General features: G+C 39.8%; 4 protein-coding genes across 6 annotated transcripts; 2 read left to right on the top strand and 2 right to left on the bottom strand.

Annotated features, from left to right (window-relative positions):
• Window positions 1–183: 183 nt before the first annotated feature.
• Window positions 184–1,546, bottom strand: LOC106647983 (transcription initiation factor TFIID subunit 9). Its single transcript, XM_014364575.2, has 4 exons — window positions 1,439–1,546; window positions 1,136–1,330; window positions 665–1,069; window positions 184–584 (listed from the first exon to the last, which is right to left on the bottom strand). Exons 2-4 carry the CDS (start codon window positions 1,272–1,274, stop codon window positions 418–420), a joined length of 711 nt encoding a protein of 236 aa, XP_014220061.2. The 5' UTR covers window positions 1,275–1,330; window positions 1,439–1,546; the 3' UTR covers window positions 184–417.
• Window positions 1,547–1,830: 284 nt separating this feature from the next.
• Window positions 1,831–3,104, top strand: LOC106647904 (cilia- and flagella-associated protein 20). The gene is made up of 4 exons (XM_014364472.2): window positions 1,831–1,914; window positions 2,019–2,213; window positions 2,277–2,509; window positions 2,588–3,104. The coding sequence occupies exons 1-4, from the start codon at window positions 1,831–1,833 to the stop codon at window positions 3,102–3,104; spliced, it is 1,029 nt and encodes a 342-aa protein (XP_014219958.2).
• A 439-nt stretch (window positions 3,105–3,543) lies between these two features.
• LOC106647979 (transcription initiation factor TFIID subunit 9) lies at window positions 3,544–5,022 on the bottom strand. Of its 2 annotated transcripts, none has more exons than XM_014364571.2 (4): window positions 4,804–5,022; window positions 4,376–4,564; window positions 3,879–4,310; window positions 3,544–3,793 (listed from the first exon to the last, which is right to left on the bottom strand). In XM_014364571.2, the coding sequence occupies exons 2-4, from the start codon at window positions 4,512–4,514 to the stop codon at window positions 3,642–3,644; spliced, it is 723 nt and encodes a 240-aa protein (XP_014220057.2). In that variant the 5' UTR covers window positions 4,515–4,564; window positions 4,804–5,022; the 3' UTR covers window positions 3,544–3,641. The 2 variants fall into 2 exon arrangements, with proteins under 2 accessions (XP_014220057.2, XP_089446417.1); XM_089590291.1 differs by having other exon boundaries at window positions 4,924–5,022.
• Window positions 5,023–5,214: 192 nt separating this feature from the next.
• Tnks (tankyrase) lies at window positions 5,215–12,619 on the top strand. 2 transcript variants are annotated; one of them, XM_089590610.1, is made up of 13 exons: window positions 5,215–5,516; window positions 5,661–5,813; window positions 6,579–6,781; window positions 6,886–7,211; window positions 7,286–7,539; window positions 7,630–7,963; window positions 8,064–8,224; window positions 8,720–8,948; window positions 9,020–9,405; window positions 9,482–9,898; window positions 9,983–10,548; window positions 10,652–11,007; window positions 11,085–12,619. In XM_089590610.1, exons 1-13 carry the CDS (start codon window positions 5,483–5,485, stop codon window positions 11,326–11,328), a joined length of 3,663 nt encoding a protein of 1,220 aa, XP_089446736.1. In that variant the 5' UTR covers window positions 5,215–5,482; the 3' UTR covers window positions 11,329–12,619. The 2 variants fall into 2 exon arrangements, with proteins under 2 accessions (XP_089446736.1, XP_014219971.2); XM_014364485.3 differs by having other exon boundaries at window positions 5,215–5,813; window positions 8,064–8,194.
• The last annotated feature ends 12,988 nt before the right edge of the window (window positions 12,620–25,607 follow it).

The following is a 25,607-nucleotide window of genomic DNA, read 5'->3' as shown; positions in this document are numbered from 1 at the left end:
TCTTCTCTTTACCATGGACTAACTTTTTCGACGAAAGAGCGACAACTGAATTATTTTGTAATTTGATATCAACGAAATAAAAAAAAAAATAAATAGATTATAACTGTATAGCGCAAATAATAATGCACGTCTTCCAAGTTTGGAGTAAAAAAAGAAAATAAGTAGATGATCGATAACACTGGATATTATAATTAGTCTTTATTTTACCTTTAAAACTTTTTAACTTTTTAAAATCAGTTATATATTTTTCATTTTTAATAATATCACCTTAATTATACTTTAAGCATCATAAGAGATGAACAAACGTAGTATCATTTGAAAGACTTCAATATTAAAATTTCACATCCTTACTTACGAATATAAAAATAATTTAACGTATCCATGGTACATGAAAAACGTGTAAAACGAGAAATATTTCTATGGAACATCATAATCGTCATCTTCGTGTTTTCTTTTGTTGGTCTCGTTGGGCTCGGATTTCACATTTCCTGGTGGCTGTGGTGCTGTCATAACAGGTATCATTTCAGAAACCTGAGGTATCTTTGCCTTCATTTGTTGGTGAATTGTTATTGGGTTTGCAGGAGCTTTAAAAATTTAAATTAATTGTCAATACTCCCACTAGAAATCAATGTTTTGTATGAAGGAAAAAACACTAAAAACTTACAGGTGACAGATTTTATGGTCGGTTTTTGTAGAGTAATGTGCTGGGGTCTAGACAGCGAGCTCAGAGTACCAGGTCGTTTTACAACCGAATAACCCCTTCCTCCAGCTGTATTAGTATTGCCTCCTCTTCCACTTTTCTTGAGCATAGACTTGAATTTGTAATTGGTACCCATCAAACAGTAACGATCCGGTGGCAATCGAAGTCCATAGCTCGGTTTGACAAAAGGCAAAGGCGTACTGTTCTTAACTTTGGCAACTTCTATTAATACTTCCCTTGGTGGCGGATTCGTGAAAGACTTTTCTGTCTGCATCTTAACGGCAAGGCGCACATCATCCAAGTCTATCAATTTTTTCTTGCCATGGTTGGCATAAACCTTGCTGTCGTCCAAAATACAAGTAACATACCCTGCAAAGAATGTATTGATGAATTACCAAAGATCTTGATATTCGCAAAAATCAGCAAGACACTCACTATAAGTGAACTCTAAAAGTTGATTTATCACTTTGGGTTCGTAATCCGTGATACCCATGTCTTTCATTATTGACACAATAACCTGTGCATCCTTCGGGATGTGTTTAGCATGCCCTATGCTTTTAGATTTTTCAGACATTGTTATTATCCTTTTCCGCAATTCAGCAACAACGTTTAAAACAACAACATATAGACCTGTAAACACCAAAAACAAATTATTATAGGTTAGAATAATAAAACTACAGTGTTGATGAACATAAACGTGAGAATATTATCATTCCAATTATTGCCCGAGACACGTACCTTTGAGCTATTAATAGAAAGAGATGAAAACAATCAACTAATCTAAATATTATTATTTATAACACGTTTTACATTATTCTAAAGAGAAAAAACATACATCACCAAAAGCAGACGCCAAACGCACACATGTCTGTCAAGGACATATGTATATATATAAAATGTGCAGATGACGTGTACGGCGGGAAAAAATCGAATGAGTTGAGATCGTCATTCAAATATCAAAACTGTGACATCGAAGGAAAGTGAAGTTGGATCCATAGTTGGATGGCACATCAGTTGACATATCCGCAAACTGATTATCATCGAGTGATGCTGTCGCGTAAGCAGGATTTACAAGTACATAGAAGTAAACATAACGAGTGACCTGCGGGAGGCAGCGCGTCATAGCCACAATGTACCGTAAGGTGCGGCAGGTTGGCTTTATTCCTGTACTCCAGAGCTTCGGGCCGTCCCCTCTGGAGCAGTGGGAAATGAAAGTTGGTTACTCAAAAAAAAAAAAAAAAAAAAAAAACAACACGTATCCTTATATCCGATGGACAAACAAAAGTGTACCTTATGTGTACCAACCAAACAATTCAAGGTGGAGCGAAACGGCTTCGTGCGCCGCGTGACGGACGAGCAAGTGCGAGCACTGGCCATCGAGTTGTCCAGCACGAACGTGTCGACGTGTTACTTGCGCTGTCCCCGGAAGCGCCGTGCCTCCCTCGGCATCAACATGAAATACATCGAGTTGGTCATCAAAAACATGAACAAGTACTTCACCGTAGAAATCACGGTGCGTATGTTTCTTTAAAACTTGCGTATTCGATGTGTAAAGCATTATTATATACAACCGCAGGTCCTGGACGACCGCAACGTCCACCGGCGAATCAGGTTAAGCAATTTTGAGAGTCGGCACCGCATCCAGCACTTTAGCGCCTCGTTGCCGCTCTGCCTGAAACAAGGCTGGAACGAAATGAGCATCGACCTGGACGATATGACGCGCAAGCTCTTCAGGAGCAAATACGTCGAGGCTACGAGGATACAGATACACGCCAACTGTCGGATCCGGGTCATTTACTTTCACGACAAGTACCAACCGCACATCTCTCGAGATATATTTTATCATTTGTATGTACGTGCACACATCTGATGACATCTTCGATGAAGGATATACGAGAACCAGTACGTGCCGCAGAATCTCAAGATGTTCCTGCCCGTGGGCCATGGAAGCCGTAAGAGCAAAACCGAGGACGAAGAAGTTCCGCCGCAGAAGACCGGCTCGATAGCGTTTGCCGATCTCTTCGAAGGCGAGTACGAAGAGGAGGAGGAGGAGGACGAGGGGCCAGAGGGTATGGGGTACTTGGACCCGATGCTTGCGAGGATAGAGGAGGAGCCGCCGGACGTTCCGTCGCAAGCTCCGTCGATCGGGCACGGCTCGATGATCATTGCTCTGGGCGAGGGTGACGATGAGCCGATTGGGGGATACTACGACGACGACGTGCCGAGGTTGGAGCAAACGGCGCTGGATGGAGAGGAAAGTGCCGGGGGGGATCGCGAGGATGCCGACGGAGGTGGCCAGGCGGAGGATAATGGCGATAGGGGAGGCGAGGCTGAGGACGGTGCCGACAAGGGAGACGAGGTTGCAGGACGCAGCGAGGCGGGTGTCGAGGAGGAGGAGGGATAGCTTTTTTTTTTTTTTTTTTTTACTTTTTTAGTATGTATTTGAATAAAGAGAAACAATTTTTCTTTACGGTATGGCAATTTTTTTTTTTTTATTGGTTGGTGAGAGAGTTTACTGAAGTACATTAATGCTTAAAAAAAAAAAAAAAAGAATGATAAATACTTAAAGATGAATGAGCATTTCGTTGGGATAATGATGAGGGGAAAAGTACGTGTCTACTAAAACGTAGAAATGATCATTGAGTAAATAAATCAGGTACATACGGAAATAAATAAGTTTGGCTTACACTAATTACACGTGTTTTGGTCACGCACTAAATTTCAAAGAAATATGGCATCTAATTAGTCACATTTTTTCGATGTCTACAAACCTTACCTCTTAATTGTAATTTGTAATTAAAAAAAAAAAAAAAAAAAAAAAATAGTAAAGAAAAAAAGCTACAGTCGATTAAATCGCTTAGCTATCGTAAAAAAGTAGTATAAAAATTTAGCTTTCAGTAAACTCTCATGGCACTATAATTAAGCATCAGAAAAAAAAAAATTACGGGACATCGTAATCTTCCTCCTCCCTCTTTCTTTTAATGGATTCCTTTAAATCCATTTTCATCATTGGCTGATTATGCTCTGACAAAGGTGTCATTTGAGATTGCATTGATTGTTGTAGCTTTGTAGCATGAGAATGGTTTACAGAGTCTGAAAAAGAAAATTGACGATCGATATTTTAATCATGCTATCAAAATCACTATTCGTCATTCATACAGTTATTTTTCAAATTTACTTGTGGCTAGCTTTACTACGGGTTTTGGAATAGAAATTGTTTGAGTTCTGGCCATAGTTGAAAATGACGAAGGTCTCTTGACAATGGAGTAGCCCTTGTGAGTGTCGATTTTAAACCTAGTTTGATTTCCAAAAGTCGTGTATCCTCCTCCTTTACCGGGTTTCTTTATAGGAGACTTGAGCCTGTAGTTGGTATTGTTTAAGCAGTAACGGTCGGGCGGCAACCTGAGTCCATTGCTTGGTTTGACAAATGGCAATGGAACAGAATTTCTTGCCTTAGCAACCTCTATTAAAACATCCCTAGGTGGCGGATTTGTAAACGTACTGTCCAGTTGTAGCTTGACTGCAAGTCTAACATCGTCAAGATCAATGACTTTCTTTTTTCCATGATTTGCGTAAATTCTGCTGTCGTCGAGAATAGACGTTATATACCCTAAAAAAATATTATAACTATAATTGAGAAATTTAAAAGTATTTTGCAATGTTGCGTGTACTCACGATAAGTAAACTCTAATAATTGATTGATAACTTTAGGTTCATAATCAGTAATGCCCATATCTTTCATAATTGACACAATAACTTGAGCATCTTTGGGGACGTGTTTAGGGACATAACTTGATTTTGGTTTTTCCGCCATTTTTAATCAATAATACTAGTATCGCAGAAACTAGTACTTACTGCATCATTCTGTTAAAAAATGAAATAAAAAAATTAATATATTTTCACAAGAAATAATACAGTTTTAGTTCTAAATAAGGTTAAGTTTTGTATCAAATTTATTCGCTCACTACAACGTTAAAGAAGTGTAGCACTGGCCTGTACTTGAAACATGATAAATTTTTAATCTGTATTAAAGACAGTTTTGGGCCAAAAAAACTTGAAAAAACACAATTCAAGCAGTGAACATTTGATTACATCTCACTTACCACAACAATGTTTGGGCTCCAAAAACCGATTTTCGTTACTTTTACACATTAAAACGAGTAAGCAGTGAACGAAAGCCGCAACATTGAGCTGCAAACTTTACAAAGAAGTGATTTCTTAACTGATTATTCTTAACTCCTAAGAAAAAAATCACTTTCCAACAGGTATACTGGTAATACATGTAAACAGTAATAAACTGCGGCACCGGTCCACTCCTCCACTGATCCACACTCTCCTCACCGCATCTGATGCGGTACTTTTCTTCTTCCTCCCCCCCTTCCCAGCCTCGCCCCTTCCTGACCAAAGAATGATATGTCGGTATTGTCGATAAGCGAGAAGTCTGTCATCCTGGGATTAGACTCGGCAGATAATCTCATTTCTGTATGAATGTATACATACATGTAGTTGTCCCAGGTCCCAGGTCGCGACTCGCGGAAGAGCGAGGAGTGCGAGAGAGGCCTTGCGAATTTATAAGCAAGCGAGATAGCAAAAGGAGGTGCGCTTCGCGTAGAAGAGGAGGAAAACGTCCCAAGTGTGTACAGTAATTAGGCGTCAGCTTAGTATAATAGAAGCAAGTGGTGTGTGCAGTGGTGTATCGTGGGTGTCGTGAGACTCGTGATAGAGGCGCATGGACGAGGCGAGAGAGGAAAGAATGTGCTGGTGAAAATATGGCGCTGTGAAATGGCTGGACGGAGGTCGGTCCTGAGCGCGGAGAGCCTCACCAGCAACACGAGCGCTGCTCCACTCGGACACCATCACCACCAACAACAACAACAACAACAACAGCAACAACAGCAGCAGCAGCTGCTGCTGCTATCCCAAGGAGGCGGAGGACCAGGAGCTAATGCTGGATCGTCAGCTGCTGGTGCGGGTAGTGTCGACCCACTGAGAGAGCTCTTCGAGGCCTGCAAAACCGGCGACCTTGGCCGCGTCAAGAAACTCGTCAACTCCAAAACGGTCAACGCCCGCGACACTGCCGGACGCAAGTCCACACCTCTGCACTTTGCTGCTGGTCAGTGCCCTTTTCTTCGTTTTGTTTTGTTTATATTATTGTCGCGCATCCGCAGAATAAGTTATAGTGATCATTTTGTTTTCGTTCTCTCTCTTTTTTTTTTTTTTTTTTTGTGCTCCTTAAGGGTTTTCACTACGTTATGATTTAAAACAAGACAGGTGCTGAACAAAAAGGAGTATTTGTTGCATTTTTATATGTGCGACATGCTTATAACATAACATATATTATGAGCAAAAGAAAGAAGAAGGATAATGTGCACAGGTGTACACTGTAGGCACATATATTTATACCTAAGTACATACCTACGGTTTTATGAGATCCATTGTTGTTGCTAGGTAGACAGTTTTATAGTTTTGTGATTGGATGGAGCGACGATCGGTGCCTTCGAGGTGTTGATGCCTATGTACTATATACTTGTACTTACACTTCAAGGTTCTATTTTGAGATTAGAATGGGGTTTTTAATGTTTTTGATCTTTAAGTCGTGGTTCGATGGCGAGTAGAGTACTTATAATGTTCAGCCATGTCCACCTAGCCATAGAGCGACAGGATGGTTAGCAACCTTTTTTCTTAAATTTCGAGAGGTAGTAATATACCTCGCAAATTTTTTAAAAATAATTTTTTTATTATTTTTTTTATTTTCATTGAACGAGAGAGTTTGGTGTTGATTTTTTTTACAAGTTTGAGAAATTAAATATTTTTAAAAATTACCTTATTAATCTCAATAAACATTTTTATGTTAAAGTACATATTATTTTTGCCATAGGTTACGGAAGGAGAGAGGTCGTGGAGTATCTACTAGTGGCTGGAGCATCGATTCAAGCCAGAGATGATGGAGGCCTGCATCCTTTGCACAATGCCTGTTCCTTTGGTCACTCTGACGTTGTAAGACTTTTACTTGAAGCTGGAGCCAATCCAAACACCAGGGACAATTGGAATTACACTCCTTTGCATGAAGCTGCTATTAAGGTGATAAATCAATAGTTTTTTTTTTTTGCTACTCTTACTTATGAACGCAAATGTATTTTGGTATAAATTTTTAGATTTAAAACATTATACAATTGATATTGCAGGGTAAGATAGACGTGTGTATAGCATTGCTACAACACGGCGCGGATCCAAATATCCGCAACACTGAGGGTAAGACTGCTTTAGAATTAGCGGATCCAGCAACAAAGTTAGTTTTAACAGGTGAGTACAAAAAGGACGAGCTGTTGGAAGCCGCGAGGTCGGGCAACGAAGAAAGGCTCGTCCAGTTACTAAATCCTCTCAATGTAAACTGCCACGCGAGCGATGGTCGTCGGTCAACTCCGTTGCATTTAGCGGCCGGTTACAATCGCTTACTAATCGTGAGAACGCTCTTGCAAAATGGTGCGGACGTACATGCCAAAGATAAAGGGTAAGAAAATCCTTAATCAGTACATGGTTTAAGAAAAAAATGCAGTCTTTCGTTCAGTGCAAGTGTCATTGTAGGGGTTTAGTGCCGTTGCACAACGCTTGTTCATACGGACATTTTGAGGTGACGGAAACGCTGATGAAACACGGAGCAGCGGTGAACGCGAGCGATCTCTGGGCGTTTACGCCACTACACGAGGCAGCAAGTAAATCCAGAGCAGAAGTGTGCTCTTTGCTATTGAGCGAAGGTGCCGATCCGACACAGCTCAACTGCCATGGCAAGAGCGCTATCGACGTGGCACCTACGCTAGAACTCCAAGAAAGATTAGCTTGTAAGTTTATTCGAATTGATGACTTCTCCTGGTTACAGACGTAGTGTTGATTGATGGTACTTTTTTTTTTTTTTAATTTGGGTTCTGCAGACGAGTACAAGGGCCACTGTCTACTAGACGCTTGTAGACAGGCCGATCCGACCAAGATAAAAAAGTACCTGTCTGCCGAGGTGGCTAACTTTAAGCATCCGTTCACGGGGGACACGCCGATGCATTGCGCGGTAGCGTCCCCCTACCCTAAGCGTAAACAAATCGTCGAAATGCTAATAAGGAAAAATGCGCCGTTAAATGAGAAGAACAAAAACTTTGTTGCACCACTACACGTGGCCGCCGATCAAGGCCACCTCGACGTCATGGAGGTGCTAATACTTCACAATGCCAAGATCAATGTGCTCGATGGACTTGGTCAGACGGCCTTGCACAGGTGTGTGAAAGAGGCTTTTTTTATTTTTTTTATTTTTTTTTTTTTATTCAATCACCATAAACAAAAAATAAAATTACAATTTATAACTTTGATTCGGTAGATGCGCAAGGGAAGACAATGTGCAAGCTTGCAGGATACTCTTAAGCAACGGCATTGACCAAAAGACCGTGTCTCTTCAAGGTTACACGGCGGCCCAGGTTGCTGCGGAGAACGTTCTCAAAATGTTACAAGGTAACCATAAACATTTGTCATTAATTACCTGTTTCATTAAGACATGCATTTTCAAACATAGTTACGTGAAGATGATCAAACTGTATACTTCACGTCACTTAGTCAAAAACACTTTTTTTTATTATGTAATTTTTTTCGAAGCGTTACACACGATTAGTCTCGTAAATGCCGCTATAGCAAACTTCTTCAAGAATTATGCAAAATGAATGAAATATTTCGCACGTTCGAGTTTATTTTTAAACTTTTGGCAATAGACTTTAAGGTCTTCTAAGAATGCTCGGCGCAAGCTATTGCTCAACAGTGTCTTCTCTCTGTTTTATTCGAAAATTTGTTGTGATAAAACAAACACTCACTTTCCCAGAGCGCTATAGAAAACGAAATGTGTCTTTTCATTCAAAAGCTGAAACTTTGCATCAAAAGTCCTGGTGACGTTTTTTATCCACTACCTTGATACTGTAACACTAAATCTCATGAGCATTTTTTTTTTTTTTCCTATTCATTCATTCAAACTTTGAAATATTTAAGATCCAGCGAGCAGGTCCAACGACATTGAAAGCCAGCTGCTGGAGGCGAGTAAGGCGGGAGATCTACCAGCGGTCGAGCGAATCCTCCAGGCCAATCCTCACGCCGTCAACTGTCGCGACCTTGACGGTCGACACTCTACGCCTCTACACTTTGCTGCTGGCTACAATCGCGTCGCTGTCGTTGAATATCTCCTGGCTCATGGCGCGGACGTGCACGCAAAGGACAAAGGGTATGTGTTCAACCATCCACTAATAATAGTTGTAAACTAAAAACGTGATGTTTTTTTTTTTCATCTCACAGAGGACTCGTTCCTCTGCACAACGCATGTTCCTATGGTCACTACGAGGTGACAGAGTTGCTGGTGAAACATGGTGCCTCCGTCAACGTGGCCGATTTGTGGAAGTTCACACCATTGCACGAAGCCGCGGTAAAGGGCAAGTGCGAGATTGTACGGCTGCTTTTACGCCACGGTGCTGACGCCACCAAAAAGAATCGGGATGGTGCGACACCGCTCGATCTCGTACGCGAGGGTGATCAGGACGTTGCCGACCTGCTCAGGGGTAATAGTGCGCTACTCGATGCTGCGAAAAAGGGAAATCTGGCTAGGGTGCAAAGGCTCGTTACTCAGGAAAACATCAACTGTAGGGATGCACAGGGCAGGAATAGCACGCCGCTACATTTAGCGGGTACGTTACTGATTTAAATCGATATAAAAATATTGTAGACTACTTGATATTCACAAAGAGTGTTTATTTGTTGTAGCTGGTTATAACAATTTGGAGGTAGCCGAGTTTCTATTGGAACGTGGTGCAGATGTGAACGCGCAGGACAAGGGTGGCCTCATACCCTTGCACAATGCGTCGAGCTACGGACACTTGGACATCGCAGCTCTGCTCATCAAATACAACACGGTGGTAAACGCTACTGACAAGTGGGGTTTCACGCCACTGCACGAAGCTGCTCAGAAGGGTAGGACGCAGCTTTGCGCTTTGTTATTGGCCCACGGTGCCGATCCTTTCTTGAAGAATCAAGAAGGTCAGAGTCCTGTGGATCTAGCCGGTGCTGATGACGTGAGGAGTTTACTGCAGGACGCGATGGCCTCGCAACAGGTTGTCCCATCTCTGTCCTCTGTTGCTCTCAGCACCAGTGGATCAAGCAGGTCGCCCAGCAGCGTTGCTGGTTAGTGTTATCCTTTCTTTAGTTTCATATTCGTGCGGTCGCGTTATTAAAGTCACGCGTTTCAATGACTTGTTTGTTTTGCAGTTTCCCCACCGCCGTCGTTGAGTCAGGAAACAGTGATAATGCCATCGGGTGTAGCAATGACACTATGCGTACCGCTATCTCGAAGAAGCTCGTGTATCAGTCCTTTGGGCATGGAGAACTGTGGCTCGGAACGAAGTGAACCATCCTCGAAAGATTCCTGCATCTCCGTCGATGATACGCGCATAGTCTCCGGATCAGGCGGCAACGCCATAACCAGCGTCGCAACCTTCCTGCAGAGCCTCGGCTTGGAACATTTATCAGAGTTATTTGAGCGTGAGCAGATAACTCTGGATATTTTGGCGGAGATGGGCCACGAGGATCTCAAGCAGGTTGGAATTTTGGCTTACGGCTACCGGCACAAGCTCCTCAAGGGTATGGAGAAGCTCCTCAACTCGACAGCCGGATCGATCTGGCAGCCGAGTATCAGTCCTGGCACGCTTTTGGTTGATTTACTTGCGGAGGATAAGGAGTTTCTCGCTGTCGAGGAGGAGATGCAGAGCACCATCAGAGAACACAGGGATAACGGCCATTCGGGGGGCATATTTTCACGTTATAATATCGTCAGGGTAAACACGTGTTATACATTACGTTGAAAAATCCTTTGAATATTATTATTATTATTATTATTATTATTATTATTATTTATTTATTATTATTTTTTTTCTTTAGATTCAAAAAGTTCAGAATCGCAAACTCTGGGAACGTTACACCCATCGTCGACAAGAGGTGGCAGAAGAGGTTGCGGTGATGACAGGCTCCACGTCCCCTGGCGCGACGTCAACTCGTGTCAACGGCACAACGGCGATTTCCCAGGCAAATGAACGAATGCTCTTCCACGGTAGTCCGTTTATCAACGCCATCGTACAAAAAGGCTTTGACGAACGTCACGCGTACATTGGTGGTATGTTTGGTGCTGGGATATATTTTGCTGAGCACAGCAGCAAAAGTAATCAGTACGTGTATGGAATTTGCGGTGGAACGGGATGTCCTGTACACAAGGATCGTAGTTGTTACATTTGCCACAGGTATGGAAAATAATTCCCACGCGCGAATCTGTTTTATCAGACCTTCGACAACTCTAATGAAAATGTTTTTGTTTTAGGCATTTGTTGTTGTGCCGGGTGACGTTGGGCAAATCGTTCTTGCAGTTTTCGGCTATGAAAATGGCACACGCTCCACCAGGTCACCACAGCGTTATGGGTCGACCGTCGCAGGGTGGCCTCGTCTTCCCCGAGTACGTCGTCTACAGAGGTGAACAAGCTTATCCCGAGTATCTAATCACCTACCAGATAGTGCGACCTCAACCGGAGGCCGGTCAACTTGGCGAATCAGCCGAGGAGCGGTGATCGTGACGCGTCGAAGGTGGTCTCGTCGTCGCTAAGCTCCGAAGTCTGTGCTGTTGCCAGCGGCCACTACGGTTCTGCGACTCTCTGTCCTGAGCGCTACTGCCTATGTTTGAGCACGTATGTATGAGTCTTTTGAGAGAAAGATTTTACTTCGAAATGTTCGCTTTCACGAAAGGTTGTCAATAATGTTTGTTGCTTTGTTAAAATACTTCGGCAAATGATAGTTGAATTCCGTTAAGATTTTGTTACTACAATATTAGATTTCCATTTGCATAATTTATTTATGTAATTACTGTATATTTATTTTGAAATCTTCGAGTGAAAGTGTTCAAAGGTATTTCTGTGTCTCAAGTGTTTAGAATATTCCCTTTGTTGGTCGTGAAAAAAAAAAAAATAATAATAATAATAAATAAAGTGGCGCACGGATGGCTTAGAATGTTGACTGAGACGAATACTTTGGAAAGGACGATAATTTTAAAGGTAAGCTATCGTTAAAATGATTGATTCAAATTTGCATGGTATTACATGCAAACAAAAATAGTATAATAAAGCATAAAAAAATAATTTTTATATTCTAATCTTAAAACCTGTATGTGATAAATTCTAAATAGAAAAAAAGCTGTATATGATAAATATTTTAGATAGTATTGGTAAACTTTACTTTGATTATTGTTGAATGTTGCTGATATTTTTTTAATAACTCGTATTAAAGTACTGTACAGAATAATGTAGATTATAAAAATAAATAAAATTCATACGAAAACTTGAATATCCAAAAACATTAACAATCTTACGATGAATATTGAATGTAGCCAAATAATATTCAATTACTTTACGCTTATGACATCTTTAAAGATAACCAAAAACCATAAGCTCATAGAAAATTCACATCAAAATATGAAATAATCAAATGTTCCTTTTTCAAAGTATTCGACAGTATAATTAAATTTTTGTTTTGATAAAAAAAAAAATTACGTACTGAAACGAAAAATATATACAATAGCATAAAAAAAATTTTCTAATTTTATATGGTTGTACATGTAATTTCGTACAGATTTTATGATTCGTACGAGCTTTCCTTCCTCGTTTGCGTAAGTACAGTAGAACAAAAATTTGTGAGCATCGTATCGTAAGAAAGTAAACAAAAAAATCAAGAATCAAGTTTTTTAAACCTCTCCATTTTTTAAACATTTCATTTTTAAGTTTACCGTTTCTCAATTTAAAAGCGGTAAAACTAATTTTATATAAATATACGATGATTTTTGTTAATTAAGTAATGTGACTGAAGATATAGACAACTGAGTTTTTTTTTTTTTTTTTTCTTATAACCGACTTGATGCGCATGGCTTGTGTTGAGTCAAAACTTTTCAGTCATCTTCATAAATAAAAGAACATTACTTTACATAGTGTAGAGTAATTAATACCATATTCGGTAAAGTTGATAATTTTTTTATTGAAGTTATTATTTAGAACAAAGAAATTACGAATTGTAAATTATTCCTATTGTCGCGAGGATTGATCAATTTTTGTACGCCATGTTATTACGTTACGAGTAAAAACGTATTTTGATGCGGCATTTGTTTGGACCTTCCACTGAACATTTGCTATTATAATTATTATGTATTTCTATACGATTATTTTCTTTTACGGTTATCGTTTATCGCGCTACACGAAAGTATTATTTTGCAGTGGTATTTTAATGAAATTTATCAATTTTTTTCCCCGCGCAAATCTCAGCTCTTGACTTTTTGAGTGAAATTACTGACAATAATTTAATAAAACCCTCCATTTTTTATTTTTTAAGCATAGTTATACTTAATTTAGAAAATTTGTCCAATTTTTTTTTTTTTTTTTTTTTTATTACAATGTTTTTATGACAATACCTTTATAAAGTAGAAACACAGCACACTGTTTCATCAAAGTACCACTAGAGTCGAGTACACAAGAACAAAACAAGTATTGTGTCCGTGAGAGAAAAAATTGTATGTTATTTTATTTATTCCAATATATATCTTTAAGTGTGTAATATAAAATGTATATTTTCTTTGATTAATTGTGTGAAAACGTATAATTTTTTCTCAAGATACACGAACAATAAACAACAATAAAAACCATAGTGTTCTACCTCAAAGCATTTTTTTCAATTTGTAAATAAAGCACACGTTGAATCAACAAAATTAAGAATTGTCCTGTAATACTCGGCAATTTTTCGTTTTCTTGAATAATTAGTAATTTAGTAAGTTAGTAAGAGTAATTTTTTTCTACACGTTGGTCACGAGACATACCACTGTAAAGGAAACAAAATAAAAACTATCATTTTGAATGATCATACAAATTGTTATGTCTATCGATTCTATACTACCAATGAAAAACTGCGATCTTGTAAGAAATAATTGCGTTAAAAAAATTGTACATTCGTTTTTTCAATCTCATTCTTGTGGCTTATACGATCAAATAAGAAAAAAAATTCACTTCTAAATAATTTAATTAGCTCAATTAATAATTATAATAATAACGAGGATTGGAATAAAAATTATACTGACCATTTATTTTATGGAAAAAAAAAATTGATTGCTCGGTTCGAAACTTTATGGTTCCTGAAACGCGACGAAAAACATCGATTATAAATAAAAAATATAATAAAGAAGCCTATCCTATTGGAAAAAATATAAATTATTTCGAAATAATAAAAAAAAAATAGGCAGCTTAATGTAGATTTAATAATTAATCAGCATTCGCTTGAAATTATTCGTAACACCCTAAAGGCCAACGTCAAAATGCACTTACGGAATTTCGGTATTTATTACCCAGGCGATGCAAAAAATTTACAGAGCGATTTTTATTAACTGTATGAATTTAGTCTGGTAATAAATGGTCTTTTATTTGTTTGCGATTTCACTTTTATTTTTTTTATAATTGTAAAATGAGCGAGCGCTACGTGAGAGGGGAAAAAAAAAAGTTGTAATAAAAGAAAAACGTAATTTTGTGTGTATCATTACTTCATACCTGTACTCAAACCTAAAAAATGTGCTGAAAAAAAAATGGCATTTTAATTTTAAGGTTTTTTTCCCCTTGCTCCCTTTTCCGCAATGCATCCTATAACGAAGTGACCCCCAGGGTATAATAAAGTCGCTGGTGTACGGTGATTCATGCGCCTTTGAGCTCGTTTAATGCAGTCACATGTACACACGCACAACAATAACAATACACAAAAAACGCCATTGCAATGCTTTTACGGCCATTCAGATTTAAGCTGCGGGGCCATGCAAGTAACGAAGATAACTTATATACCATTGTCGCGACGATGATTACAAAAGCGTACACATTTTTGAAACGTGATTTTATTTGTAATTTTTTTTTTATTTTTGTCGCAATCCATATCCATATATACAATTGGCCATTCATTTGATACACACTTGCTTGCAGTGGTTCAAAATAAACGTCAACATCAAGACCGATTTCTGAAAACCTTTTTTGAATTCAGTAAACAAAAAAACAAACAAAAAAAATTATGTGCTTGCGATTTTCCTACAATAGTTTGGTCACAATAACAAACATTGGATAAAACGATCCATAATTATATTATTCGTATCATACATTCTGGCTATACGTATACACATCAATTTTAGCGAATAAACATGCGCGCGTCCTCAAGCGACATCAACCACTCCCACTGCCGTATACGTACCATACAATATATTGCAAATCAATCACTTTTGACGGCATCGTTTAAGCCGCCCATTGGTGTATCCCATTTGTGAAATGGAAAAAAAAATGCCAATTGAAGGATGACAGCCATCTCGCGAACGAGCGCAGCTACGAGTATTTTAATTGTCTCGAGAAAAGAAATGGGCATACCCACGGGGCTACAACCAGTTTGATACATCATACGCGAGCACATATATTATATATGTATACTGATTGCTGGACGTAAATCACCCGTGAAGCTAATGAAGGCGCGACGATTGAGTATTTTTGTCGAAGGTTCCAATTTATTTGGAAATCAAGGCACGTGTAATTTATCAAACTTGAGTAATTAATGTGTACTCCTACTCAAGTATACTTAAGAAAAACCTTGAGCCCTGTTTCTCCCTTGGTTCACACTTTACGCGCATGTATAGCCATCAAGCGATTTATCGTCAAAGTCGATCGTGGACTTGTCGATGCACCCGTCAAAGTACTTGAATCCAATTGCGTTGTCGCTCGGTTGCGCATATAGGCAAAGTAAAAGCAGTGGCTGAACGTCTCGTCCCTCGGGTCGTCGCGCTTCAAGCCAACCTCCGCCAAAACGGCCCTTCCAGTAACGTACCCGCGCACGTCCACCACCTTGACCTCCACCCGACACCAACAGCAGCCGGGCTCTGTTTCGTACATAAAGGAGGCTTTGTGTTCAATGAAAATGAAACGTATTAAAAACACTTTTTAAAGTATCAATAGCTGTTGAAGTACACCAGTACCCTCATGCATCTATATTGTGGGTCTGTCGAGAACTACTCGGGTATACACATGAGTCTCAGAAATAATGTTCAAAAACCTCTTCCCCCACAAAGAAAACCGAACCACAAAAACACACGGTACAAGTTACCTATACACAAGCAAACTCACGACACTCGAGTAATCAACGCACGCACATCAATCACTTACAAAAAAAAATCCCATAACATTCCACCACGAAAACACACCGACACGAGCGAACATCCACGCAGACACACAAACACCGGTTTCCCGCCGGCCGGCATCAAGATTCAAGCCACCCACGCGCGTCTTACAAGCGATTTCCTTGCCACATACAACACGCGGCTTTTATTTATAGCGTCTTATCTCCTGTGGCAGACACACGCATAATCTCACCAATGCTGCCTTACATATACCTGACTCGCGGTATGCACACCCAGAGGGTATATAATACGCGCGAAGGCGACCGAGCCCCCTGTATATATTATGCGAACCTCGAGGCGGTTTTGTTTGCTCGTATTTCGGTGTATCTCGGTCGGGCACTTTCTTATTTTCTTCTGATGCGCGAACTATTTTTTTTTTTTTTTTTTTTTCCTTACCACTCGTGTCGTCGCAGAATGGCTCGAGCTGTGTTTATGCGTTGAATTCGTGCGGGGGAAAAGAAAAAAAAAAAAAAAAAAAAAAGACGCAGAAGAAATGCGAAAGAGAGATTGAATTATTTAAGAGCGTCTTAAGGGCTCCTGATGAGATAACGGCGACCGCCGAGTCCAAAGTGGTTTCATTTCGAGCTAGCCTTTTAAATTTTGATTGATATTTATGACTACTGCTGCCTCAGCCCCTGTTTCTTTTTTTTTTTTTTTCCCCTTTTCAAAAGGAAGCTGGTGTTTTAACGATGATAGCTTCCGAGAGCTTTCGATTGAAATGTTGGTTTTTCATTGAGATCCCAAACTTTCGGACATCAATCGGATTGTGCGTCTCATGTGGTTATTACTTTTTGACCGGAAAATCTTTGAAGTTTCGGTGGTTTAAAACTGCACCTATTGTACTGTGTCCCAGGAAAGATCTTTTCCTTGCATTCGACTGTACGTTCCACGATAAATGTCGTTGTTGGTCCCCAATGGCCACACCCCGTATTTCGCGCCGCTTTCTAAATGGCGACGGTGTAAAATATGACTTGGTGTATCAAATCGTCGCCCACACGTTCAAGCAAACGTCTCTCGAGCCGTCGACCGTCGACTTTACTCTCTGCAACTTACTGTTGAGCTTAACCCCTCACGTGCACATGTATCATCTTTCTTTTTCCATGTAACGTCAAAACTGTATAGAATCGGTATGGATCCTGATAAGTCACGAAACAACAAACGCGTGTAAGTTATTCTCACTGTACACGAGTGTACATAATGTGTATTCACAGTCGGACAAATTCGCCGACTCCATAATATGAAATATACGCACGGAGAAACGGGTGTGAGGTTACTTACTCCCCCCACCCCCCAACTCGATGCCGATCCTTTATTTGCCGATCTCCTTCATTGCGCGCAATTAAAATACAAATTGGAGCTGAAATTTACGAGGTTTAATCATCATAACTATACTACACGTACTCCCCCCCCCCCGAATGATTTCTGTACTGCAGCCCTGGGGATGAGATACGGTCTGCAGTTATACGGTGCTCCGCTTTCTTTCTCGCGGCGGCGAATTTGTTGGAACAACGTATTCGGTGTTATAAATATAAGGAAAAAGTACAATAGAGCCTTTGCGCGTTTAAAAGAGTCGTGAAGGTTCAGCTCATCGTGTCGAAAGAAAAGTGTGGTTATTTTACAATTGTTACAAGTGATGGAACGATTTTGTTTTGTTTCATTTTTGTGGTGACGGACCGTGGGTGGGCACTTGAGATTTTTACAAACGTGATGATCATTTGTAGAGATTACTTTTCTGTGAAGACGAGAAAATTGTTGGTGAGATTGATGATTTTAAGGAAAAATTTTACCACGTTTATTGATAAACAATGACAATTTTCAGAGTAACGTTTTGGGTAAAAAAAACTATAATACTCTCGTTTGATACGTAAGAAAATTGGGATTTTCGCAGAAAGACGATTTCTGTACACAATTTCGAATCTACACGGGAGTGAAACAAAAATTGGCTAACTGAACGTCGATAACAAAAATCGCCATAAAAAAGCATTTTGTTTGGATAATTTCTGCTTAAAAATGCACAAGAATTATCTATGTCTTATCACACCAAATAAAACGTCTACTCATTAAATTTAATTCAAGTCGTTGCAAACACAAAAATGTTGGCTCACTATATAGCAGCTGCTGATTAATAATTACCATTTTTTGCTTCAAGTTGTTAAAAATATATACATGCAACCATAAACATTACACTATTTGATATTATAAACACTTTGGGAATTTTTAACTCAATACTTGACGATTTTAGCATACGTATTTCTGAAAACGTCCAAAGGTAGCATTTTTACACACACCTGCAATAAAATTCTTCGAAAGATAAAAATTCAATTCACACGTACATTATATAGGTATACACGTGCGAAGCAGTAAAACGACCCAAAGGTAGAATGCAAGCTATTAGAAAAACCTGACCACCATACCTTACCAAATTTAAACTCAAATGAATCTGCATAACACCTTTCTACATCTATTCGGTCGCTTTCCCAAATCGACGTAATCTCCTTACAGTAAAGTATAGATAGATACGATATTCGTGGCTATACATAAACGTTGGCGCAAAAATCGCCAACTACACAGCACTGGCGACGTTGTGCCTTATACTTACAAGCGTCCAAAGATAACGAGATATACGCGATCAACTGCAAAACTACCTGCGGTATACAAGTACTTGCTATCGATCACCGCGTAAATCACCAAAAAAAAAAAAAAAAAAAAAAAAAAAAAACCCTCATGCCAAACAAGACAACCCTGTAAACAATCTATCTTCCTCTAAGCCTTTCGATTTCTAGTTATAATTTTTTCGTCATCTACATCGTTGATAATTCACGCACAAACTGATGACTGTAGCCGCGTTCCTTGAACTTATCGCCCAAGTATAGACGTACGCGTTTGGAACGCGATGCGACAGAGCGTCGCCAGCTAGTTTCTGTGCATGCAAATGGGATTAATGTTGCCGAGGATGGCCTCAAGATGCGTAGCTGTAAGTATAACATTATGTACACGCAAGGCAGGATCTATTGTCTCGTTTATGTGGCCACGAGCGTTAAGACAACTGGAAATGGATAGGCTGAACAAAAATTGGCAGTATGCGTTTGTTTCATTGCGACTTGGGTATATTTTTGTGAGATCTGCAACTTTTCTCGATCATGTTACATTGTCGGTTGAGCGGGACGTGCTATCTAAGAACTTGCTATAAAAAAAAGGTACCATTTGAATTTGACATGCTCTACGAGTTTTCTTCGTAACGTGAACTCCGATAAATCAGAAGTGGTGGGCGTTAATGTTATAATGGTGGGTACACATCACACAAAAATTCTGACTAACGCGAAAAAAAAGAGTAGTAGTCTGAATCTATGGTAACAAATGAACGATAAAAAATTTTGTGTGAGTGTTAAGGACTACAATATCTACCTTGTGTTAAAATTTCAGCTCTTAATATTTTATAGAACGCGAGTTGTTGAGTTTCGAAAAAATGGCTAAAAATGGCAGTTTTTTGCGATTTGCGAAAAAAACGCGGCTCATTTTGTTCGTAATTTTAATTCGCTATATTGGCTTTACTGATATGACGTAATGACCCGTGCCAAGCATATATTTTGTGTTCTTTTAGTCCAGTAAAATTAGATTTGTACTTACAGGATTATACAAACAAAAATTGCAAAAAATAATGTATAGAAACTGGCTCTTTTTGAAAAAAATGTACCCAGTTATTGCAAAAACGATTACATGCTCGTTTAGTTGATGAAGTAATTATTTTTTAACAAACAAAAATTACCATCCAGATGTAATGAATAGCGATATAATGTGTATACATCTACGGCAATGTTTAATAACTTCAGCTGCGTTACTGCGTATTTCAGTGCGCTTATTCAAAATTGTATACACCTGTTAGCTGTTGTAACCTTTTCGATTTTATATAGATCATTTTTTGAAAAATAACGCCTCGTTTCTCCGTTAAGTTAACCCCCAGAGAGGGATTAGAGAGATTATAGTAGAATGTAGGGCATAAATCGTAGTCTTTCCTCCAAGCGAAAACTACAATATCTCCTTCGGTGGAAAGAGGAGAGTTTTAGTGCGGAACACCAACACAAATCTACTATAGCGTATCTCTTGTATATTATATCTTCGGCGTATAAATAAGCGTCTGGACCGTTGAAAAATTCAAATTTCACTATCTGCGTTCGGTCGTGCGATAAAATCAACAAAACTACGACCCACTCTTTGATGGAAAACAAAAAAAAAAAACCAATAGACACCGGTGCTCACGAAAAAAAGACGACGGACCGATAACAGCTACGTATACGAATGAAACGGCGCGTAGGCGTATATATAAGAGAAACCTGCCCCAGCCTACAGGTTTTGATAAGGCGAGCGAGTTAGTTGTCACCTTTTTGTTTTTATTTTTATTTTTTTTCTTTATATTCGCCGATACAAAGGTAAATTGAGATGATATACATACGGAAGGGACCCAGATAAAATGTAGTATACTTGTGTAGTGCAATTGCAGACTTGGTATTTTATGTTGTAAAAATTGAAAGAGTAAAAATTCTTGAGACTTGAAATGGAAATCCGAGAGAAAATTTATATTTTGATGATAATTATACCCCCTGGTATCGCACCAGCATGCGAATCTAGAAAATGGCGATATCGACAGATTTATAGGGAAGGAGACGGGTTCATTAACTCGGGACTGAAAGTCTCAACGATGTACGGCTAATTAAGGTATCGATAAACTTATATGTTACTTTAGTTTTTATACAATAAATTCATGCCACGCTGGAACTAATTATCCATCGATTCATTGGTTTGGCTTCTTTTACGTTTTAACTAAAGTGCCAAGCAACACGCGTGAAATATGTTTTCCGGCATCCAATTTTGTCACGCAAATTTAATATGTTTAGTTATTATCGAGTGGAAGAGCAATAAGATTTTTATCAAAAAAATAAAAATACTATACGTTTTTCCTTGAAAATCGATAGAAAAAGCGAGTATTCATCGATACCGATTCCCGAAAAACCTGCTTTGCATTACGAAAAATTTTGATCTTCTTACTAATATATAAAGCAAAGTCGCTAAAACCGTTGTAATTGCTAACCGTGAAAACTACTGAACCGATTTTGCTGAAATTTTGCACACTGATTCATGATACTTCCTAGATGGTTTTAGTATAGTTTTTATCTTAAAAAATTTAATAACAATAGCAATAAATGAGCTCAAAATTTTGCAAAAATACGCCAGCTTTTCACTTTAGTTCAGTAAAATCCGCTACGTGGCGTCGACATACAATCGAAGCTACCTGCAACATAATTAAATAAGTGTGGTTATAAAGCGCTGGAGCGTCTCCGTAGCATGTGTCGAGATCGTGCTAAGAACTCGCGCACACTCGTGCGCAGCCGGCCTCCGATTGGCCGAGCGACTGCGCGTCGTTTGAACGTCCAAAACTCAAAGACACAGCGCTCAAAGCCCGAACACATAAAACCCAAATGCCTAATCCCAAACGACCCAGTGCGCTTACTTGGCCGCATTTTATTTAATCCATTAATTACCAAAATCCTAAGCGGCTAATCCCCAACGACCCAGTGCGCTTACTTGGCCGCACTTTTCTTCATTTATTAATTATGAAAATCCCAAGCGGCTAATCCCCAACAACCCAGTGCGCTTACTTGGCCGCACTTTAATTTTATTTATTAATTACCAAAATCCCAAGCGGCTAATCTCCAACGTTGGGTTATTGGGGATTAGCCGCTTGGGATTTTGGTAATTAATAAATAAAATAAAAGTGCGGCCAAGTAAGCGCACTGGGTTGTTGGGGATTAGCCGCTTGGGATTTTGGTGATTAATAAATAAAATAAAAGTGCGGCCAAGTAAGCGCACTGGGTCGTTGGGGATTAGCCGCTTAGAATTTTGGTAATTAATAAATAAAATAAAATGCGGCCAAGTAAGCGCACTGGGTCGTTTGGGATTAGGCATTTGGGTTTTATGTGTTCGGGCTTTGAGCGCTGTGTCTTTGAGTTTTGGACGTTCAAACGACGCGCAGTCGCTCGGCCAATCGGAGGCCGGCTGCGCACAAGTGTGCGCGAGTTCTCAGCACGATCTCGGCACACTGCTCCATAGTGGTACAGTCGAGCTTCGGCAGCTCAACAAAATATGTAGAGAATGCTGGTGATAGTCCTGCAGCTGGGTATCCCGGTTACGGACGACACTCTTCTCTAAAGGGGAAGGGCCCTAGGTGTCTCTTCACCCTGAATCTCGCCGAGTGCGATCAAAAAAAAAAAAAAAAAATTCCAACCGATGCCGTCTCTTCCACAATACCAGGAGACATATGTAGCCAGAGCACAATCTGGATCCAACTCATCAGAGTTGTGAGGGAGTCCCACCATCCCACCTGGTGTAGTTAGAGAATTTGTGGCTACAAATGTAAGCAAGGGAAAACAGCTCTGAGGGGCACGGGAAGCCACAACGGCTACCTTCTTGGTCGTCACGTCCCCAACGCGCTTACCCACATGTTCCCGTCTAAAGATGAGCAGTTGGTTATCCGGGGAACGACCCGAGACGAGATATTCTTTGGTCAGCGGCGTACCTCCCTCCATCACAGTCTCCGTACATCGAGACTCCCAGGGTAAGAATCAAACAACCCGTAGCCAGCTCTTCATCATCAGAAATAATAATAAAGAATAGCCTGGAAGTTTCACCACTGGCGCTTTTTAGGGCCATTATAAGTATTTACGTTCCCTACTGAACCATCAATTTCATCGGTTCTTTTTAGGATCCACCTAAGTGTAAACTACCTTGCCAACGAATACATTTTTATTACCATTTCCGGAAGCGATTCGTCGACTAAAAGACTATATTAACTAAAGACGGGCACTATTAAAGAAAGTCAGCTATTCACAAGCAGACGTCACCTGCGGAGTTGTTCTTCGCAAGGCTGGAAAACCCGGTGACCGACGACTCTATATTACCCTCTCGACTCTAAGCATTCAACCAGGAATCACTGATCCTCTCCAAAGTCTGCGTTGGGCAAACCTATAATAGCTATGTAGGAAAAAAAACTTGAGCCAACGGGACAGCCTCCACTGGACAAGTGTGGGGACCCGACCCTGCTGCGCATCACTAACCAATCTCCCCATCTAAGATCACCAAAACAACTGAATCTGCAAATAAAAAAGGTGCTTTAGACACCAACGTCTTCGACGTTATACCGGGAGACGTTGGGAAAGAGCACTACAACTAGCCCCAAATTTTTCTCCCAATCAGTCTGGGTCTTCAACAGCAAGCCAGAGAAGATCACCCTGAGGTATCCAGGCAGTCACAATCGCTGTTAACTGCAGTCAAGAAAGAGTTAACTTAAGAAGCTCACCGGTCTTTTTTAGGGCCATCGGACGTCGAACTACCTAGCCAACAAATGTATTAAAATTAACAAAGTTGACTGAAAATAGCCTTTAGGGGTCATTCAAGTCGTAAGCATGCCAATAGTCGCAAAAGGGTATATTGGAAAGAAAACTTCAAATGTATCTAATGAATACAATTTGAGGCGTCAAGAAACTGACGCAGAAAATTTATCGAGATTGAAACAGCACCGTCAAAATCGACAACTTAAGAGTCCATTACGTGAGAGATCAGCTTTCCATTGTACCCTCACAGCAATCTCTGAAATCTTTAAAGATCCTACTTCAGATTTTTAAATAAGTGGAAAATGTATTTTTGTTTTTGTGGCAATAAAAATGTTGGGTTTAAGGTCCAGGACTTTGTTGCTCTGGTAATAAAATTGTGAGATATGAGAAAAAAATTTTTTTTTAATATAAATTTTTTGGGGGTTTAAAATCTTAACAGCTTTAAAAAATAGCCCTTGCCGTGAATTACACAAAAGAAACTGTAAATCAACAACTTCTTATAGCCATCGATTATTTTATGGCATAAAGAACGCACAGTACTTTTCAGCATAATTATTTTTTTGAATTTTTACACCTTATTATTTGACCAAATAAACTATATGGATTCCGAAAAAATACGTTTTTAGTAAGAAGATTTTTGTTCTGAGATGTATCGGGAATCTGTATAAAATTTTCTAACTAAAAATGTTTCACATTACATGTCAACACACTACGGTGTTTTATTTAGTAAGTCTCGGGCGAAGCCGAGACGGGGGGCTGCTAGTATTTACATAACTATACATTCGCATCGCAGCGTAAATCTGTTCCCATGAACTTGACCTTAAAAATTTGCCTCGAAATCGACCTTCCCGAAAAAAACGCGCTTCCGTCTGCCGCGCGATAACATGGTTGACCCACAAAAAAAGTTACAAAATACACTCACCTTAAATTATCCAACAACATCGCTGAAGAAAAACAAAAAAAAAAAAAAAAAAAAAATCTTAATCCCAAGTGTCTGAACAAAGATAAAAAAAATATTGTCGCAAATTTTTCAGCAGAATCTTCGGCTCGAAAAAAAATATGTACAAGCAGGCGGTAGCATATCGAGGGAGCCCCGAAACACACTCGGAGAGAAAGAAAAAGAAAATTCACGTGTCCGCAGGCCTGGCCTGATTGGGCGTTTAAAAGTGATCACGTGAAGCGCACGAGGCCGCGCGAGCGCCTCAACGCACGCAGAGTCAAAGCTCTACTTTTTTTTTTTGCCTCCTCTCATCGACTCTCGTTTTTTTAAGCGCTCAATAAACCTTCCCTTTTTTGTTTTTTAAATGCTTGTATCAGCCCATGGTAACCGGCACTGATTGGCTAAAAATAGATGTGTAAGGTGCTTATGGCACCTGAAAGAAAATCGGATGCCGATCTCCGATACTGTTGATCGTAGTCTAATAGTGTGGATATGCAATTTTTCGAGATGCCTAGCTGACCTAATGGCGCTTAAAGTGCCATTTCGCAATAAAAACGAAGAGCGACGTTTGCCAAACAAAAACTTCGATATAGTCAAGATATGAACGTTTTTTCGGCTCCCCGTCACCTCCACTGTTGCTTTTTGCGATAACGATTCCCACTTTTCGAGCTGCACGTGGCGCCTGGGTGATAAAGACGAGCTTATCCAAACTCAGAGCCAATCACGCCACCGATCACCTAAAAATCGGTTAGGCCGAGCTTTTTTGCGTGTACGTGTGGACAAGCTGATGGAACTTTGTTATGAGATGATGCCAGGATGCGCGTTGGAGTATGTGTCGCGTCGTGACGAGGTAAGCATTTGATAGAGTTTATACCGATTTTTCTTTTTTCAATAGAGTCAAAATTTGACGATTTTTCGGGAGTTTTGTTTCAGTCGTGGACAATCACTAAAAAAAAAATCGTATGAATCGTGTTGACAGGCAAAAATCGGCATCTACACTCCTTTCTCATCTGAAAGATAAAAAAAAAAAAAAAAAAAAAATCCGCCGCGAGAAATCGGCGACTCGTCACGTTGGGAAAGCCGGTAGGCAGCCTCACGTACTATATGAAAGGGCAAGAGAGAGAGAGAGAGAGCCAAACTCCTTACCGATCTCCGGCCGAGACGATCTCTCTCCGTAAACTTGCACACAGGTACACCGGCCAATTCGCCGAGAGAACGACAGACAGACACACGGAGAGAAAGAGGGCCTGTGTAGAGCGCCGGGGCACAGTGGGAGAAAACAGAAGCAGCTCTCTC

Source organism: Copidosoma floridanum, unplaced genomic scaffold, assembly GCF_036245765.1.
Source record: "Copidosoma floridanum isolate Cflo_tuat_1 unplaced genomic scaffold, Cflo_Japanese_pri ptg000012l, whole genome shotgun sequence".
NCBI classification, from domain to species: Eukaryota; Metazoa; Arthropoda; class Insecta; order Hymenoptera; family Encyrtidae; genus Copidosoma; species Copidosoma floridanum.
The sequence above is the reverse complement of the archived record's forward strand: the minus strand, read 5'-3'. Positions and strand labels throughout refer to the sequence as shown.

Excerpts from the sequence above, each read along its gene's own strand:
- Tnks (XM_014364485.3), top strand. The coding sequence starts at position 5,483 with ATGGCTGGACGGAGGTCGGTCCTGAGCGCGGAGAGCCTCACCAGCAAC. Across the intron at positions 8,949-9,019 it reads GTGCACGCAAAGGACAAAGG|AGGACTCGTTCCTCTGCACA; the intron begins GTATGTGTTCAA and ends TTCATCTCACAG. Across the intron at positions 9,406-9,481 it reads CACGCCGCTACATTTAGCGG|CTGGTTATAACAATTTGGAG; the intron begins GTACGTTACTGA and ends TATTTGTTGTAG.
- LOC106647904 (XM_014364472.2), top strand. The coding sequence starts at position 1,831 with ATGTACCGTAAGGTGCGGCAGGTTGGCTTTATTCCTGTACTCCAGAGC. Across the intron at positions 1,915-2,018 it reads TGGAGCAGTGGGAAATGAAA|GTGGAGCGAAACGGCTTCGT; the intron begins GTTGGTTACTCA and ends AAACAATTCAAG. Across the intron at positions 2,510-2,587 it reads GTCATTTACTTTCACGACAA|GATATACGAGAACCAGTACG; the intron begins GTACCAACCGCA and ends TCTTCGATGAAG.
- LOC106647979 (XM_014364571.2), bottom strand. The coding sequence starts at position 4,514 with ATGGCGGAAAAACCAAAATCAAGTTATGTCCCTAAACACGTCCCCAAA. Across the intron at positions 4,311-4,375 it reads ATTATTAGAGTTTACTTATC|GGTATATAACGTCTATTCTC; the intron begins GTGAGTACACGC and ends ATATTTTTTTAG. Across the intron at positions 3,794-3,878 it reads CGTAGTAAAGCTAGCCACAA|ACTCTGTAAACCATTCTCAT; the intron begins GTAAATTTGAAA and ends TTTCTTTTTCAG.
- LOC106647983 (XM_014364575.2), bottom strand. The coding sequence starts at position 1,274 with ATGTCTGAAAAATCTAAAAGCATAGGGCATGCTAAACACATCCCGAAG. Across the intron at positions 1,070-1,135 it reads ACTTTTAGAGTTCACTTATA|GGTATGTTACTTGTATTTTG; the intron begins GTGAGTGTCTTG and ends CATTCTTTGCAG. Across the intron at positions 585-664 it reads GACCATAAAATCTGTCACCT|CTCCTGCAAACCCAATAACA; the intron begins GTAAGTTTTTAG and ends AAATTTTTAAAG.